Source organism: Sinocyclocheilus grahami, unplaced genomic scaffold (assembly GCF_001515645.1).
Source record: "Sinocyclocheilus grahami isolate Dianchi unplaced genomic scaffold, SAMN03320097.WGS_v1.1 scaffold16.1, whole genome shotgun sequence".
NCBI lineage: Eukaryota > Metazoa > Chordata > Actinopteri > Cypriniformes > Cyprinidae > Sinocyclocheilus > Sinocyclocheilus grahami.
In genome coordinates, this window is record NW_015505195.1 from 2,817,832 (window position 1) to 2,838,142 (window position 20,311).

General features: G+C 35.7%; 2 protein-coding genes across 2 annotated transcripts; both read left to right on the top strand.

Moving 5' to 3' along the window:
* Positions 1-275: 275 nt before the first annotated feature.
* Positions 276-6,926, top strand: LOC107549898 (coiled-coil domain-containing protein 181-like). The gene is made up of 6 exons (XM_016231087.1): positions 276-411; positions 1,620-1,752; positions 2,415-2,912; positions 3,544-3,690; positions 6,097-6,254; positions 6,360-6,926. Exons 2-6 carry the CDS (start codon positions 1,651-1,653, stop codon positions 6,529-6,531), a joined length of 1,077 nt encoding a protein of 358 aa, XP_016086573.1. The 5' UTR covers positions 276-411; positions 1,620-1,650; the 3' UTR covers positions 6,532-6,926.
* Positions 6,927-8,233: 1,307 nt separating this feature from the next.
* Positions 8,234-20,289, top strand: LOC107548631 (fibronectin type III and SPRY domain-containing protein 1-like). The gene is made up of 13 exons (XM_016229401.1): positions 8,234-8,351; positions 10,014-10,109; positions 10,332-10,463; positions 11,669-11,770; positions 12,844-12,866; positions 13,213-13,334; positions 14,136-14,345; positions 14,420-14,518; positions 15,669-15,822; positions 16,096-16,178; positions 16,282-16,571; positions 18,555-18,620; positions 19,537-20,289. The coding sequence occupies exons 1-13, from the start codon at positions 8,337-8,339 to the stop codon at positions 19,645-19,647; spliced, it is 1,503 nt and encodes a 500-aa protein (XP_016084887.1). The 5' UTR covers positions 8,234-8,336; the 3' UTR covers positions 19,648-20,289.
* Positions 20,290-20,311: the final 22 nt, after the last annotated feature.

Here is a 20,311-nt window from a genome sequence, read left to right on the forward strand (position 1 = left end):
TGGTTGTTAAAAATTACAATATTGCCAAAGCATACGTAAAAAGACAATGTAGAAAATAAATTAAGGAAATAAACTATAAACGATTTTGCCAAACAAACCAAAGTATCCTTTGTTGTACCCTTTTCCCCCGCTAACTGTATCTCAGATCAAATCTGGCTGGATCTTCCGTCTACATTTACACAGAGTCTGCGCATGTGCGCGCCCTCACTACAGGCCGTGTTGTGCGTCTCTATGGCAACACCTGTTACACGCTACTTTGAAGCTGAGGCCAGCAGAGGATTAGAGCGAGCTGCTCTCTAATGTACAGGTGCGCGTACAGACCAGATCTCTGGAACATATAGGCCGGCTAATGAATTATCATTCATTATTTCTGCACTTAACGTGAAGCAACACCAAACAGAAGTTCTGAAGGTAAGCTCCATACATTTTTAGGCGCGGAAAGTAATAAAACTGAATTCTAAAAGCAGACAATAGGTTAACTATCTAATGCAATGACAAGACCACCAGGTTTTGTGTTGTAATATTAGCCTTAATGCTCGTTAAATTGTTATTTTATCACGGAATTTCATATTATAATTATTTAGGCATTGCAGTGCATTTAGTGGAATGAACATATGTGTGTGGCATTTACAACATGAATATAAAGCTTCCCTTTAAATATATAAACTGCGTCTGCAAAGTCTGAGGTAAAAAAAATAATAATAAAGACGAATGAATAACAATTTAGAATCACAAATAAGATATTTCTTATTGGACAGCAATGGAGAATATTGTTAGTTTAATTGTCACTGTATGAGGACCAGTGTTACTTTAGTATAATTGAGATACTATTATAATTGTATTAATATTTTGAAATAGTTCTTATTTTTATTATATTTTGCGTTTTCATTTTAGTTGAAGGTTTGTAATTTTGTTGTGTTTTTAATTTTTTAAGTTAGTTTTTTTATTTCGTTTTAGTTCTTTTAAATACATGAAGTTAAATCAAGTTATTATATTTGAATGAACGATATATATATATATATATATATATATATATATATATATATATATATATATATATATATTTTTTTTTTTTTAGTTTTTTTTTTTTTTTATTTTTGCTGGGGGGTTCTGTGTTTTTTTTTTTTTTTTTTTTTTTTTTTTTTTTTTTTTATATATATATATATTTTTTTTTTTAAAGGTTTTAGTTACACACCTGTGTTTCACTTTCTGAAACTCTCTGACATCTAATTTATGTTTCCAAGTGTTTCGAATCTAAAGCCCTCATGCATTTGGGCTTTATTTATTACATAACCCTAGCTACATTCATGTCAACAAACCTACCAAGTGTGTGGTACATTTATGTGATATGTCACCTATATAATTGTAATTGTAATTTTATGAAACTAAATTAAAGTGAGAATTAAGAATGATCAATAAATTGGTCAATAAAATCTAACATGCATTAATAAATGGCCAAATAATTATTTCAAATAATTATACATATTTATAATCATTTCTTTACACCCAAAATCAGTTAACTTTGCTCAAAATAAAATGGTTCTATCACCTTTTTTGTTTGGAAACAGAAGGGAGACATTTTTTTCTGTGTGCTCCATTTTTCATTTGCTGTGTCTTAGGATCCTTCTATAGTGAGAAAGTGAAGAGACAATGAGTGATTCTGCAGTCCAGAACATTCCAGATGAATATGAGGATGACTTTGAGAAAGACCTGGACTGGCTTATCAGTGAGGAGAGCAAGTGTGAGGAACAGGTAAGTGAGTGAATGTGCAATGATGGCAGAAACCGGTTCATATCTCTGAGACTTCTGGTCTCTGAGAGTCTTCTGGTGTGTGGTATTCCATTACACAGACGCCGTACCTGTGTGTGTGAAATCTTCCCCACTGACACAGATCCATACACACTTTCACTTACCCAGAGAACTCTGTCTCATGGCACTGCATTATTCAACACATACGCTCTATGTATCTGATTCACCCTTTAGAAAACATGCTCTCCTTAAAGGGATAGTTCAACCAAAAGTGAAAATTCTGTCATTGTTTACTCGCCCTCAAGTTGTTTCAAACCTCTATGAGTTTCTTTCTTTTGCTGAATACTAAAGAAGATATTTTGAAGAATGTGGGTAACCAAACAGTCTCTGGTCCCCATTGAATTCCATAGTATTTTTTCCATATTATGTTAGTCAATGGGGACCAGCAACTGTTTGATTACCCACATTCTTCAAAATATATACTGTATATTTTTAAAGTTCAACAAAAGAAAAAAAAAAACTCACAGAGGTTTGGAACAACTTGAGGGTGAGTAAATGATGACAGAATTAAATTTTTGGGGTAAACTATCCCTTTAACTCACACAATGCCAAACTCTTTTTATTGTGGCTTTCTCAAACTGAACACATTATTTTCTCCAACAAAGGATCCTGATGACGATGACATTGAAGCTCAGATAGACAAAGAGCTTGAAGAAGATGTGCACAAACACAAGGAAATGGTTGATGAAGAAGCGGATGAAAGGTGGCCAACGCCCATGGAGCCATTAGAGGGTGCATTAGAGCCTGACAGGGATGGCCTTGTAACCTCTCCACATTTACAGAACGACGAAGACCTCGATGAAGAAAAGAAATATATTTTGGATAAGATTCAAGAGGGTAACAAACAACTCCAGGACCAGGATCCTCCAGACCAGAGCCGGCAGAGACGCCTGCAGTTTAAAGTCACTCTGGTTGACCTGGTGGTGCCTGAGCAAGAGTTTGACGCTCAAGAGAGCAAGGGAGCCTCCTATAGGGACGTAGAGGAAGAGCAAGAGGTATCTAGACAAATGCAGAGACTGAAGATCTCTCCAAGAGAGGAGAATGAGATTGGAGAGCCTGACGATGAACATAATGAGGGAGCAAAGGAAGGACTACTTTGTTTGGCCTTCCAAAAGAGGACGATATCCGCTTCGTCATGCCTGAAGCTGATCCGTGCTGGTCGCTGAGGAAATACAGCGACTTCGCTGGATCGCTGGATCGGCTTTCACCGTGGATGAAGCGGAGTCCTGCCCGGGGTCGTCACATGTCGTCACTCCTTCGTCGAATCCACCGGCCACCACTCACTCTAGCCCGCAGGCCTCCGCTCACTCAAGGCCGTCAGGTGTGACGCTGTGTTTCGTTGTGAAAGCGAAACTACTTTGTTTGGCCTTCCAAAAGAGGACACGACTAGAAATCAGTGGTTAAGCCAATCACAACGCACTGGATAGCTGGCCAATCAGAGCACACCTCGCTTTTCAGACTGAAGAGCTTTGTAAAAATCGACGCGTTTCAGAACGGCGGGGCATAGAGGAGAAACAATAATGTACAGTATGTGGAAAATGTGTTTTTTGAACCTTAAACCGCATTAAACACATTTCATTACACCAAATACACAAAATAATGTTCTTTTTAGCAACATCATATGACCCCTTTAAAGAGCAGGGTGATTGATGGCCAATGTAAAGATATACAATATCACAATATGACCCCTTTAATTTCATGTCCTCCTTTCTGCTTCTTCTGGTTCCTTTTCAGGATGAGCTGAAGACAAAAGAGGAAGAGGAACAGAAGCGTCAGGAGAATGAGATAGCCTTCCGATCGTGGCTTATGAGGAAGAGAGAGCAGCTGCTGGAAGAGAAGAGAATTCAGAATGCCCAGGAAATGGAAAGGATTAGCTGCATGGTATGTCCACCAGGGGGAGCCGTTTAACCAGAAATTGTGATGCCAGGACCCCCTCTGCATAAAACATAAAGGCAATATATATATTATTATTTTTTAAAATAATTATTAAATATATTTCATTATTATGGAGGCAAAATTGCCATTGAAATAATTACCTTCTATACTGTAATTATGTCATTATAAAATCTAATTTTATATTTTTATTATAATATTTTTATATTTTCATTATTTGATTAAAAATAAAGTTCAATACTAATATTGTGAAATATTATTACAGTTTAAATTACAGTTTTCTGTTTTTAAATTTTAATTTATTCCTGTGATGGCAAAGCTGAATTTTCAGCAGCCATTACTCCAGACTTCAATGTCACATTTCTTGTTATTAAATAATTATTAAATATATTTCATTATTATGGAGGCAAAATTTCCATTGAAATAATTACCTTCTATACTGTAATTATGTCATTATAAAATATAATTTTATATTTTTATTATAATATTTTTATATTTTCATTATTTGATTAAAAATAAAGTTCAATACTAATATTGTGAAATATTATTACAGTTTAAATTACAGTTTTCTGTTTTTAAATTTTAATTTATTCCTGTGATGGCAAAGCTGAATTTTCAGCAGCCATTACTCCAGACTTCAATGTCACATTTCTTGTTATTATAATAATAATATTCCTTATTATTATCAGTGTTGAAAACATTGTGCCCCTAAATAGTTTGTGAAACACATAGAGTGTAAGTCTGTGGGAAATACTGGAATATATATCCTCCTGACTACCAGGAAAAAACTGTTTTGTGAATTTAGTATTTTGTCATGTCATTACATTGTTTAGAGCATAAGAACCATGTTGAAAAATATGTCCTCAGCAGAGGACATCGGGACTTTACAAAGTCCTGTTTAAAAAAAAAATAAAAAGACATGAATAGACATGAAAAGGCAAAAACAGTGGGATTTTTGTTTTAATCAGGAATCAATTTTCATTTTTTTTATACCAAACTTTATATAAAGGGGAGCCGTTTAACCAGAAATTGTGATGCCAGGACCCCCTCTGCATAAAACATAAAGGCAATATATATATTATTATTTTTTAAAATAATTATTAAATATATTTCATTATTATGGAGGCAAAATTGCCATTGAAATAATTACCTTCTATACTGTAATTATGTCATTATAAAATCTAATTTTATATTTTTATTATAATATTTTTATATTTTCATTATTTGATTAAAAATAAAGTTCAATACTAATATTGTGAAATATTATTACAGTTTAAATTACAGTTTTCTGTTTTTAAATTTTAATTTATTCCTGTGATGGCAAAGCTGAATTTTCAGCAGCCATTACTCCAGACTTCAATGTCACATTTCTTGTTATTATAATAATAATATTCCTTATTATTATCAGTGTTGAAAACATTGTGCCCCTAAATAGTTTGTGAAACACATAGAGTGTAAGTCTGTGGGAAATACTGGAATATATATCCTCCTGACTACCAGGAAAAAACTGTTTTGTGAATTTAGTATTTTGTCATGTCATTACATTGTTTAGAGCATAAGAACCATTTTGAAAAATATGTCCTCAGCAGAGGACATCGGGACTTTACAAAGTCCTGTTTAAAAAAAAAATAAAAAGACATGAATAGACATGAAAAGGCAAAAACAGTGGGATTTTTGTTTTAATCAGGAATCAATTTTCATTTTTTTTATACCAAACTTTATATAAAGATGATTCTCAACTATGTTATGAATCAGTGTTGAAAACATTGTGCCCCTAAATAGTTTGTGAAACACATAGAGTGTAAGTCTGTGGGAAATACTGGAATATATATCCTCCTGACTACCAGGAAAAAACTGTTTTGTGAATTTAGTATTTTGTCATGTCATTACATTGTTTAGAGCATAAGAACCATTTTGAAAAATATGTCCTCAGCAGAGGACATCGGGACTTTACAAAGTCCTGTTTAAAAAAAAAATAAAAAGACATGAATAGACATGAAAAGGCAAAAACAGTGGGATTTTTGTTTTAATCAGGAATCAATTTTCATTTTTTTTATACCAAACTTTATATAAAGTTGATTCTCAACTATGTTATGAAAGATATTTAAAAAAAACTATTTTTCTTAATGCAAACTGTGTGTAAAATGGCCATAAACGAGTTTTTCATTTAGTATCTCTGAAAAGCCCTGAATGTGCTCTGTACAGGACATCCAGATTTAAAACTGTGACATGTAAGGTCTCAGAGAAATCGCTAAAACATAATGTCCTCTACAGTGGACAAAACTCCGTAGCTGGTAGTCAGGAGGATATATATATATATATGTGTGTGTGTGTGTGTGTGTGTGTGATTTATTATTGACTTAATGGAATTAATTGGTTTTGTCGTTCTGCCAGAGGGACTGTGGTGACCCAGAGGAGGCCTTTAAAAACTGGCTCCAAAAGAAACAGGAACAGCAGTTCAAAGACAAGCAGATAGAGGAGATGAAGAGACTGGAAAAGGAGAGCGGCTTTTGCCTGCACAGCCGAGAGGAGCGTGAGAAGGCCTTCAGACAGTGAGTTCAGCACCATATATGATTCTTCTAAAATCAGGAAACAGATGGAGAATTGTATTTAAAACCAATGTGAAAGCATTTCCCTCTTGCTCTGTTGTACAATAGGTGGCTGAAACGAAAGCGTACAGAGAAAAGAGCAGAACAGCAGGCAGCTCGAGAGTGCTCACGTAGACTCATGCTGGAAGAGCGCAGAGCAAGACGCATGCATGACCTCCACTGCACTGTCAATGAGATCAAACCCTTCCGATTCAGTGACCCCTATGGATACCGCTACTGATCACCTCATAATGTACACGTGACCATTGTTAAAACCAGGGTCTGAAGTTCCTCCAATTCTGCAATCACAGTGCTTACTGCTTCAAGAGTCATCCATTCATCTGTATCTATGGTTACTGTTCTATTGAACTTCTTAAAGTTCTGTTGTCTCATCTCCATGATACAGTGGATGAAAGAACATGTGGTTAGGAACACAAACAGGAGCTCTCTTTTATTAATTTTCCATTTGTCCTTTTTCAAAGTACAGAGATCAAACAGGTGCTTGAGTGGATATCCCTGTTCCTACAGCTTTAGGCACTTAAAATAATTGCTACTCCATGATGATTTAATGTTTTGCGTAACTGCTGAATCACCAGATATTCTCATTTTTTGTTTAGCTGGCTATCCTGTAGATTTGCCACGTGTCCACTGCGGGCACTAGTGTGCTACACAGCTATTGCAGTCTGCAGCAGGAACAATTTTAAAGCAGCAGTTCAGGCCCAAAGCTTCAGATCAATGATCTGTATGTGGGCAGTTGACATAAAATGCTTTGGAAAAGGTTTATACTTCAGCTAAAAATATTTTAAATGGCAGTTCTTTTATCATTATTTTTGCATGCATCTTTATGACCTTATATTAACTTAGAAACCATATGGAATATATGTACTTTTAAAATATTTTAATAATTGCAGGATCATTAAAATAAAATCTAGGGATGGTACAAGTGCGTTTAAAATAATGAAAAGTAAAAAAAAATATATATATATATATATATATATATATATATATATACACTTTGCCTTATACATTCATTCAAATTTAACCATAATCTGAATGTTAATGTGTTAATGTGGAGGATAATTAAAAAAAAAACTAGGGATGGGACAAATGCGTTTAAAATAAAAAAAAAAAAAAAAAAAAAAAAAATATATATATATATATATATACACTTTGCCTTATACATTCATTCAAATTTAACCATAATCTGAATGTTAATGAAAATAGTTGGTTCTGGTCTGATGTGTATCATCCTGTGTTTGTGAAGATTTTTATTTGATTTTTTTTTATATATTGTACTTAAGTTAAATGTTTCACATATTTAAAGAAATCAAGACATATAAAAATAAGATTAGTTTTGCACATGATCATTCATTCCACAACAGTCCCAAAACCCTCCTTAAAATATAAAAACATCATTATTGAAATATCATTATATGTACACTACCAAAAAAAGGTTCGGAATAATTCAGATTTGTTTAAGGTTTCTGAAAGAAGTCACTTATGCAAAAATACAGTAAAAACAGTAATATTACAATTTAAAAGAATGCAGTTGATTTCTGTGATAACAAAGGTGATTTTCAGCAGCCATTCCTGGAGTCTTCAGAGTCTCATGATCCTTCAGTTGCTTTTTTTAAACTTTATTTTTGATCAAATAAATGCATCCTTAAGCTTAAGTCTAATTCTGATTCCAAACTTTTGACAGGTAGGCTATATATCGTTCAACATATTGAGACAAATGTTCAACATATGACATACAAGTGTTTACTGGCAACAAACGTTCACATCTGAGGTTCATATTTTGTTTCAAAAATTTACATGACAATTAATAACAGTGAACATTTGCACATTTGTGGTGGAGAGAAATTAGGAGACCACATTACCCAGCATCCTTGTCGTGCGCCTGCGCAGAACTCACTTTGCCGCTAATGAGTTGTGGAGGGATGCAATGCCCCATAGCAACATCAGTACCAGCGGAGGAGCGCTGAAGCGGACGACCTAGGTTAAATATCCTGAGAATATCTGAAACAGGTGCTGCATGCGGACAGCATGGACGACCAGAAGGTAAGAAGCAACCGCAGTTCTAGAGAAATTACGAATGACGCGCTTTTGATGAAAAAGAAAGAGGATGCTGCGCGAAAAGAGATACTAAATCCGAAATACCGTTAGCTTGTAGCTTCACTTGTCACGTCCTCCGCCCATTGTGTTAGTGGATATGTGTCCTTATAAAGGACAGTCTGACAGTAATAACTTCGTACGGTTAGGATATGCACGGTATTTAAATGCATGATGTAGGCCTGTAGGTGAAGATGTCCTTAAGTTGATTAACAACAGCCAATGTGAATCACCAGAAACCGCCCCGGCTCTCGCAGCTCTGTAACGCAGATTACAAATATTCATTACAGGAAATGTTCTTTTGAAGGGAGGAAATAATATTTCAGTATAGTCATAGATGAATACCCCACAGGCCAGAGAACATTTTGGTGCATACCGGCCTGTATTGTTACAAGCTTCTGGCTTCAGGGAGACGCCCCGGATATAAAGCCGCTTCTGTGAGGCTCATCATCAGCGACTTGATCCAGAAGTTCAGAACAAGTGGCTTGGATGAGATGAGAATGAAACATGACATTTCTGGTCAACCCTATGTGAGCGACAGTAATATCAGCTCACTCCTTCATCTGTCTAACGTGCTTTACTAGTCTTACTACTTGTCTTCCCATGAAACACTCTAAAATAGACAAGGAAACAATAACGTCGATGGGAAAGTATCATATAATGACATCTAACAAATTGTGTTAAAGGTGCACCAAGTAATTTATTGCTAATTTAATTGTATTTGTTTTCTTTTGTGAAAATAGCACTTTTGAGAAATATTCAAATGATTCCAGTCATATCAGTCTTCTAAAAAAGTCATAATTCTTCATGAAGCATGTTGCTCCATCATTAGCACTGGCATGGCAAGATCACATGACCAGCCGTCATGCAATTGTTCATTTACTGATAACTTAACAAACCAAATAATATAACAAATATATTTTCCATATATATAGTTACACTATTAGCTCAGAAAACATGTACAGTGATAGCATAGTTATACAAGTTTTAAAATTTGTTATATTAATTCTAAAGCATAAAATAAACAAATTCGTATGTGATCTTTATATGTGATGAGCTTAAAAACATGTGCAGTAAGCACAGTAATAAAAGCTGTAAAAATTGTATATATTAATTTGATATAATTTCTATAATATATTTACATTGTTTAAAGGCATAAAATTGTCCAAATATAATTGCTCATAATATGTGTTCTTTATATGTACCATGAGCTTAAAAAACATGTATAATAATATTTAAATTGAAAGCGTGAAATGGTCCAAATATAGCTTGTGTGATATTTACATGCAATGAGCTTAAAAACATGTACAGTAAGCAGAGTAATAAAAGATTTAAAAAGTGTTATATATTAATTCTATATAATATTTATAATATATTTATCATTTAAAGACAAAATTGTAAAAATATAATTGATCTTTATATGCTGTAATAAAAGCTAACACAAAGCAATGATACAATTCTAATATAACTATCACCTTAATGAATCTGCTTTGTGAGACAGGCCTCGCCCTGCACGTGTTGCCATTGTCAACCTATTATTGTTTTGATTAAGTTTTGGCTTTATATGACTCATGCATGTGAAATCAGAAATGCATTTATACACTGTTTCAGGAGTCACTGAGGAAGATTATCACTACGTTGGCTCTGAAGAATGAGGAAATTCAGAATTTCATCTGCTGTCTAAAGCAGAGTCTAGAGAACCTAGAGGTAAACACCACAGCAGGCCTTCTGCTCTTTTTACTCACATTTACGTATTGAACTGTTTGATGAATGATGAAATGTCTTTGTCAGGTCTCAGATGACCCAAATATGTTGCAAGCACAGTGTTTGTCCAGACACGTTTCACTAAACCAGCAATTTGCAACAGCAATACCATTTTAAGCAGGAGGAGACAATCCAGCTTTAACTCTGCATTCATGGTGTTTGCAGGTGAATTCAAACCGAGTGCAGGAGGATCTGGAGTCAGAGTTTAGTTCTCTGCATGCTGTCCTGGATGAACTGAAAGAGGGCATGGTCACACGAGTCAAACGGGAAAGAGCCAGTCGCACATATGAGCTACAGGTAAGAGTGCTGTGAGGATCCCTAGCCATAATACAGGTTAACACATTCTTCCTAAATGAATTCAAATGTTTTATATTTGCTAGACTAAATGATCAGATATATCAATAAAAGGCTGAGTGAGACGGCTTTAGAGCTTGTGCATGACTTAGATGTGTCATGTTAAGAGAAGGATAATAAGAAATCCTTGAGGATTACAGTGTCTGTGTCTGTGTGTGTGTGTGTGTGTGTGTGTGAATAATCCAGATTGCATCCATTGTATCCCTGTACATCTGAAACAAAGCATTTTACCTCTTTACCTCTGTGACTGAGTGACATCTGTCATTACAATCTTCGTTTCTTTACTTCTTTGGAAGAATATGATTTCAAAGCACTTCCTCGTGACTAAGTGTGTGACCCTGAAGTTACAATGTGAAAATATTGATGTTAACCATTTTATCTGCATGTTTTTGCAAAAACAAAATCCTGATGAAGAGCCTGCGTGCTCAAAACGTCACCTGTACGATAGCTGTTATTACATTTTTGTATTTTTACAAAATACAACTGTTTTTCGCAACTGTAACTAGGTGTGCTGACTTTTTTCTATTTTCATTATCCACTCATGTTTTTTCCTTCTGTTTGTAGTTATTATATTGTACATGATATATGATTACCTTTCAGAATTTTTGTATTTACTCTGCCTTTCAAAAGTTTGGGATCTGTAAGATTCTTAATGCTTTTGAAAAAAGTCTGTCTCTTATGTTCCCCAAGGCTATAGTCAGGGCGATATGGGCAAAAATTAATATCTCTGTATTTTTTGCAGCATACATTTTTTTACTGTCACTTTTGATCCATTTTTATTGCATCCTTGCTGAATAAAAGTAATCTTTCAGACCCCTGACTTTTGAACAGTAGTGTACATCGATTACATGAAAACACATTTTGACTTAATGGCAATTACTAGAACAGGTGACAAACCAATTGTAGTAATGTAGCAAACTATTCAAATCAAATGCAAATAAAGTTAAGCCTCTAGTACAGAGAAAAACAGCAGTATGCAAAATACAACAAAGCTACAACAATTTAGCACACTGCTAGATAAGTTTATAAGACTACCAAAAGTCGATATAGTTACTATAGATGAGTAAAGTTATGTAATCATTTATTAAACTTCAACCAGATTATGTAATTGTCTAGTGATATTATCATTGTTGTGATGGTCTTTTCAGAGTCAGCTGAGTGCATGCACCAAAGCCCTAGAGAGCTCAGAGGAGCTGCTGGAATTAGCCAATCAGACGCTCTGCTCATCTGAGAATGACAGCTTCACTCAGGTACCGCCCACTTAGAATCTTTACAACACTGTTACAACTAAATGACTCATCTATTTACACTTAAAGGGCTCCTATTATGCTCCTTTTTACAAGATATACTGTAAGTCTCACGTGTCCCCAGAAAGTGTCTGTGAAGTTTCAGCTCCAAATGCCTCTCGGATCAATTATTATTCCATGCTGCTGCTCCCTTCACAGCTTCTCTTCACAGCTCATGCATTGGATACATCAGCAAAAACAAACAAAACATCTTCATGTGTTTAAACCCTTGTCAATTTAAACTCCCGATATACGGTTTTCTGAGTGCACAGAAAGCCAGCGGTCAGATGGCACGTTGCGTGAGTTCTCTTTCATGTCACACAAAAAAGCACACAAGTTCACTTAATGTTGGTAATGTCTGTGAATGTAAACAGTTGGGGAAGAAATCACACGTGTATCATTGTATTAGATCGGTAAAGTGGTTTCTCTTGGATATGGCGACAACACACTACTATTGCAACTCAACCAGGCCTCGTCCCTTCATATTTTTCTGTTTATGCCTTGGGAGGGAATGATTTAAATGAGGGATATTGTGACATGTATGTATGTTCCCGGAAGAAAACTATTACAATCGAGGCATTTGAGGGAGTTCAGAAACAGCGCTTGCTTACTGATATAGAGAATAACTCCCTAAAGAGTGAACTTTGCATATCTTTTTCATGCTCAAACAGCAACATAATGCACTAAAGGAAGCTGAAAGTGTAAAATGCATAATAGGACCCCTTTAATGGCTTTATGGTGTTTCAACCAATTATCTTTTTTGATACGCATTTGAATGAAATTATATTTTTACAATTGCTTTTAGTCCTCAAAAATGGACTTAATGATAGTTATTTGATTGTTTGTTTACAACATTTTGGCATGTTGCTTTCTCTAACAAAGTGGCAAATTGTGTCAGATGCTGCTGGCTTTTCGTGCTAACACGTGCTGGTATGACTGATGTATTGTGTTTTGTTGAGACTCAATGAGACTCAGTTCTCTCGCTCCCTATCTCTCTCTCTGTCCCTTCTTCTTTTTCTCTTTCCTCTCTGCTGCAGGCTGCCAAAGAGATAAAGGATAGGTACTGTACAGATGTCCATATTTAGATCTTTGACTGAGTTCAATGCACAGTGTAGAACATCTTCAAACACTCCTCCTGAAAGTTCATTCATTTCATCATTAACTCATTTCATCTTTTTTTTCTTTTTAGCAAAATTCTAGTAATTTTATTAGTGATGTTTGGCTCGTTTTCATTTCATCTGACTCCCGAGGTTTGTGCGTGTGTATATGCATGGAGTGATTTACTGTGCCCTCATTGACGCTTTCCTTCAGGACATTCCCACATTCCTGTTCTCAGTCTGTCAGATGAGTTTTATTGTCTTTGTAGACTGACTGTGAATGTTTATTGTGGGTCTGTGTGTCTGCAGTGTGACTATGGCTCCAGCATTTCGTCTGTCTCTGAAAGCAAAGGCCAGTGACAGTATGAATCACATGATGGTGGACTTCACTCAGGAAAGAAATATGCTACAGGCCATCACATTTCTTCCAGGTCGGTGTATCAGCAACAAGGAAATGTCATGAACGGTTTAAGCAAAGCCCAAATGATAGATTTCTGCCTATTTTGCATGTAAACGGTTTTATTGGTGTCATGCCAATGTGTGGAGTGTCAATATATCTGATGGTGTAACAGCTTTGACGTCAAGAACAGAAAAATACAATACTTCCAAAATTTCATATAAATGCTGACAGATTTTCTTGTAAACTGTTCAAACTGGTTTTTGTTGTACATGTAAACACTCTATGTTTTTAACTAAACATTGTGCAAGTAATCCCTAAATTCAACCTGAGGCTGGGTAATAGGATGGCATTTGTGATAAAATTTTATCAAATTTAATTTTAAATTAATCAATGAATAAATTAATAATAATTGTATTAAAATGAATATAATAAATTATAAACATTATTCACGTTTAACAACTATAATAATTTCAGAATTCTCATATATAACCATGGCACAATTTTAAGAAAATCTGACAATAAGCAAAAAAACAAGTGTGTCACGAGTGGGTGCGTCCAGTGTTGGTTGATTATATCGTGAGTGAATTAGTTTACTTTTTTATGACTTCATTATCTCTCTTTTACTGGATAAAATAAAAAAATTATAATAATATAAAATGATATACATATATAGATTGTTTACATTTATTATTTACATTTTGAATGACGATAATTTCAGAATTTCTATGTCTCATGTTTCGGATTATTGGGACTCATGAAAATTTTAGGCTTTGGCTGGTATCTCTGAACAAAGGTCTCCGGTATCAGATATCTCTGTTCCTCTCACCTTTAGTGCCTGCTACACCTGAAATTCACGTGGCTGAATGCCTGGTGTTTGATAACACAGTCACAGTGGTGTGGACCTTACCTGAACCCGACTCCAAAATCGACCATTACATCCTGGAATATCGGAGAACAAATCATGAAGGTCCTCCTCGGGCTCGAGAAGACTACCCCTGGATGGTGATGGAGGGGATAAAAGAGACTGAGTACACTCTCACGGGTAAGTGTTGATATTTGTTTTGCAAGTGATCTTTTCTTGAGTAGTTTTAGATAAAGTTGTGATTTGTTTTTCAGGCCTTCGTTTTGACACGCGTTACATGACCTTCAGAGTGAAGGCATGCAATAAAGCTGTGGCGGGTGAATTCTCAGAGCTGGTTACTCTAGAAACACATGGTAAGTTGCACTTACACACACACACACACACACAGAAGGTAATGAGGCATGAAGTTTCTTCTCTGCACAGAGAGAAGAGTCTAACAGAAGTTACAAAGCACTATAAAAGCACCTACTAAAAAGTCTGTTAAAGCCTGATTTAGAGACCACTGCTGTAGTACGTTTGCCCTTTTGTGAAATAAAAGTTAGGGCTGTCAATTTAATGTTAATCTATGTTAATTACATTAAATCACATTACATTTAGTCATTTAGCAGACGCTTTTATCCAAGGCGACTTGCAAGTGTTTTTTTATTAATATGTTAATTAATGTTAATTTAGTGTACTTCATTCTAAAATAACAGTAAGAATATAAGCAAGTAATAATACCCCCTTACATATCCATTGAATGCCTATTCAATGCATAATAATTTTTTTAAATTGTCTATATTTAGATTATGTGATTAATCATGATTTAATTTGATTAATTGGCCGATCATGCAATTTACATTTTTTTAATTATAGAAATATGTAGGGCTGCACAATTAATTAAAATAAAGTGAAACTGCAATACATGATTATCAGATCGCAAAGGCTGTTATTTAATTTAATAGATATAAGCGCTACATGGTTCAAAGTGAAGCACAGCACTGTGTTCTTTTACGTGCAAGCAGCTACTTATGAAAAATAATGTAATAATAATTTTCTTTTACAGTTCAACAGTACAATTACAATTGTTATATCAATATACTTATATAATTTACAAAAGTTATACTGAACTGAAATTACAATTACAATTTTTCTTTATTTTATTTTCGGAAATACTTTTTATTTTACAGTAAAATATTACAAAAGTAATCTTTCTTATGTTGTTTAATATTTTTATTTGGTAAAATAATAGAAATAATAATAACTATTCTTATTCTTATTTAGTCATATTGATATGTAATCACAAAACAAGCACAGAAAACCTAGAGTTTTTTTTTTCCAATCACAATTTTTATCTTAAAAAAACAATAAAATCACAATTATTATTTATTTTTTTTACCTCGTGCAGGCCTAGATTATTTGGGAAGTGCTGAAAACATGGAAAACATGAAAAATAACATTTAATTTTTTAGAAAAATAAACTTAACCTCTTACCTTTAAGTCTCCCTTGTCATTTGCTTCCAGCATTCGTCTTTAAACTGGACGCAGGTTCAGCCCATCAGAACCTGAAGGTGGAGGATCTCAGCGTGGAATGGGACAGCAGCGGTGGGAAGGTAGCCGTCCAGGACATCCGTAAGGAGAAGAACAGGACCAGCTCTCCTATGCATTCTCCTGCCAGGTCAGAGTCACACCTACTATTTTAGGACACTTACAAAGTGCTGTACACAGACAGGATTGCCCCTAAACAGCTGTTTCCATTAAATACATTTGTTGATTGCTTCTCCTAGCTGACTATAGTAGACAGAAAGCAGATGTTCAGCATGGCCTCTTTACATATGCTGTCATTGGCTAAATTGTATGCCAAAAGCAGCCTTTGCTGGAATGTTCACCCAGCCTTAAGCCAGAAACCTGCCCTGCTTGTCCAATCTTATAATTTTTTTTTCTCCCTCAGGACAGCCATGATGTCCCCCAAAAGAGCTCCATCTGCTAGAGTGGGCCGGGACCGCTTCACAGCAGAGTCCTACACTGTCTTAGGTGAGTCAACACAAACATATTGCATTGAGCTACAAGACACTGAAGAACCCTCAACTTTGAGAGTGTTCATTCAAAAACTCCCCAAATTCTCTCCAATGTCCAGGAGACACCATGATCGATGCAGGGCAGCATTACTGGGAGGTACGGTTTGATAAGGAGAGTAAGGCGTTTGCGGCAGGAGTCGCTTTGCGGTCTCTAAGTCGCTTTGATCAGCTGGGGAAGAGTACCGCTTCCTGGTGCATCCACCTTAACAACTGGCTTCAGCAGAGCCTCACAGCCAAGCACAATAATAAAGCCAGAACACTGGACTGCCCCTTTCCCGACCGCATCGGCATTTACTGCAACTACGAAGAAGGTGAGTTAAGCTATAAATATGACAAAATGAGTAAAATAGTGCCACAGTAATGATGAAACTAACTTGTTAGCTATGGTAAAAGCAAATGGATGATGTTGGCTGTGTGAGAACCGACTGGTTGCAGCAGTCACAGATTGTATATTTAATAAAGTGGTTGACAGATATATTGCTATGGGCAGTACCGTATTAGCCCGAATATAAGACGACCCCCCTTTTTCCAGATGTACCTTTTGGAAAAAGGCTTTTTAAAATCCAAATCTTGTTTTTTCTCAGTAAAACACATTTTGTCTTCAATTATTTTCATATTGCATATTTTTCCTATTTTAATTTTTGTTTTGAAAGTATGGTAAAAACTGGTAAAATGTACTAACAATCACATTTAAAAAATATACACTTTTTGATATACCATAAAAAAAAACAGGTAGCCCATCTGAATTAGGACATTTAGGCTATCCATCTAATAGTAGCCTACCAAAATCTTATTAAGAGTAGAAGTTAAATCTTACTGTAGTCTTCAAATCTGGGTACTGTCTTACGTTTTAAAATCACAAAGGGAGTTTGGTCCCATCAGGCTAACGTGACAGTCACGACTCATGCAGCTGTAAGGTTTTCTGCTTCTTTTGTTTTTACTTGCGATCTTTACAACACACATTACATTACGTATTTCATGGCACACTCGTTTTATGCATATTTGGCGCCACCTATTGTTGTGGATGTATTATTGACATGTCAAAGTCTAGACCCTGAATATAAGACGACCGAGTTTTTTCAGATGTATTTCCAAGAAAAAAACATCGTCTTATATTCGGGTCAATACGGTATTTGACTTTTTTAATTATTGGCATTAGCTGAGTTTTTCTGTTTGTGTCAGAAGTTGGACTTTTATTTTGACAGTGCCAGGACTTTTGTGCGAACAAATAGTCACTATTTTTCTTTAATTGTGAAAATTTCTAAAATCTGATTTTAGAATCAACAAGTTGCTCTATAAAGTATAAATATGTTTATTTTACAGTTTTTCCCCATCAGGTTTTTCATATTTATTTTTCAAATTTTTTTTTATTTGGTAAATAATTTGTAAACATAAATTTAATTGCAGCATGTACAAATTGCATGATATTGTATATCTTTACATTGGCCATCAATCACCCTGCTTTTTAAAGGGGTCATATGATGTTGCTAAAAAGAACATTATTTGGTGTATTTGGTGTAATGAAATGTGTTTATGCGGTTTAAGGTTAAAAAAACACATTATTTTCCACATACTATACATTATTGTTTCTCCTCTATGCCCCACCTTTCTCGATTTTTACAAAGCTCATCAATCTGAAAAGCAAGGTGTGCTGAGATTGGCCAGCTATCCAGTGCGTTATGATTGGCCGAATACTTCAAGTGTGTGACGGAAATGTTACGCCCCTCACATACTGTGATGATGCCCTGTCAGGTCGGAGCGATGATTCAAAAACATGAAAACCCATTATAAACGAGGCATGGATTATAATGACTTATACTGTCTTTTTACGCGTTGCGTTGCATCGCGCCACGTAAACATAAAACCATGTCTGCATTTGTGATCGGAGAAATACGAAGGAGCGTCCGGCGGGCTTGCGGCAACCACATGTGACGACCCCGAGCTGGACTCCACTTCGTCCACGGTGAAAGCCGATCTTGCGATCCACAGCGAAGGTAATGTATTTCCTTAGCAACCAGCACGGATCAGCTCCAGACATGACGAAGCAGATATCATCCTCTTTTGGAAGGCCAAACAAAGTAGTTTTGCTTTCACAATGAAACACAGTGTCACACACGGCAGGCTAGAGTGAGCGGTGGCCGGCGGATTCGACAAAGGAGCGTCCGGAGGGCTTGCGGTAACCACATGTGATGACCCCGGGCTGGACTCCGCTTCATCCACGGTGAAAGCCGATCGGGCGATCCACAGCGTGAAGTTGATGTATTCCCTCAGTGATCAGCTCTAGGCATGACGAAGCAGATATTGTCCTCTTTTGGAAGGCCAAACAAAGTAGTTTCGCTTTCACAACCTTCATACCTTCAGAACCAAGTTCCAGCAGCCTGTTATACCAGCCTTTATGGTAAGATATAATACAGCTCACTTTGTATTTAACAATTTAATCACACATAAATTAGGGATATTTTGAACATGCTAGTCGGCTATAATTAAGCTAAACAGATGTGTTTCAGAGTCCTTTGCGTAAGATGCATTCTTGCATTCAAAAACATCTAAGTGGAGTGCAATGGAATGGAACAGAATGCTGGTCTATTTTTAATTTGGCACCATCATAAAAATGCAGTCATGGCACAAATTGCTGCAAAAAATAAAAAAATACGCAAATCACAGCATGTTTGTCTGGATATGAGTGCTTGTAAGAGCGGTGCTTCAAATGCAGTGCAACTTTAACTAACTTACTAAAAAAAAATAAGAAAAAATGTACAAGAAAAAGTCTACATTTATTTGTTTACGACCAGACATTTTTATCCAAAGTGACCTACAAACTTACACTGTACCAAGTTAGACTAACATACAATCTGCCTTACTGATTGATAAGTTTTTCTGTTTGGGTGATAAGTGTCAGAAACGGGACATTTATTTTGACAGTGCTGAGACTTTTATGCGAGTAGAGTGCTGTTAGGATGACATTTTTTGTAGGCCAAAACCTGAAAACCTTTTTTGGCTAAAAGCCTGAAATAAGTTTTGTGGTTATCACAAGCTCAATATATTTTCCCGTTTTATTCTACAACAAAATACATCAGTAATACCCCCATGTCATTTTTAAGCTTTTACTAACAAGTAGCTACATGGGACTACAGAGGATGCCGAGGACATAAAATGTCATCACACTGAACAGGAAAACTCACTAGTCCACCTTTAGTGCACTTACAAACTATTCTAACTCAAACTTTCAGAGAAAATGTTTTTTAAATAAAGACTGCAAGAGTTGTCAGAAGCTTAATAGTGGTGACGCTGAAATTCTCTTTCGCCCCCTATAGGTGTGGAATGGGAGTTTCTCAGTGCAGACGGGCCTTCAGGTACCCAGCATCGTGCTGAGCGGTCAGAAGCGAAACAGTAATACAAGCAGCTCTAATGCCAGCCTTACTTAAATCATACTTCACTCTAGAACTGCTACACGTACACACAGGTTTGGAGAACATCTGGCAACCCTGACATAACACTAGCACAACAAAGCCTGGAGGCTCTTCCTATCATCAGTATGTCTTCCCAGCCCAGGGGGAGAGCTGCTCTAGTTTGCTTTCCTCATTCCTTTTAGCTCACTGATCTGGATCCTGTGCCTTTCAGTGTCCTGAATTGAGACATAATGTGGTATTACTCTATTTCAACATGCTAAAAGCTTTAATAGCCTTGAGTTCATGTGCATATCACTAGGGCCAAAAGTTGTGTTATGTTTTTTGTAGCATTTGTTCTTTCAAATCACAGTATTTGAGCCACATTTGAAGTTATTTCAGTGCAACAGCAGCATGTTGGTGTTATTGTTTGAAATCTCAAATGAAACTGTATTGTTTACACACTGAATGTCTTTAATTATATGCCTCAAATTCTGCTACAGTGGCTGCTTCCATAAATATTTTAAACGTATAGTATCAGAATAGCACAATAATCTTAAGCTTAATCATAGAAATCAAATGCCTTTTATAGAATGTATTAATTCAGCAGTTCCAGCATCTGAGGAGGAAGGAGGCAGGTTTAACAATCCATTTGGTTGTGCACAGTCAATGGTGTGTGTGTGTATGTCCACTTAATCATAGA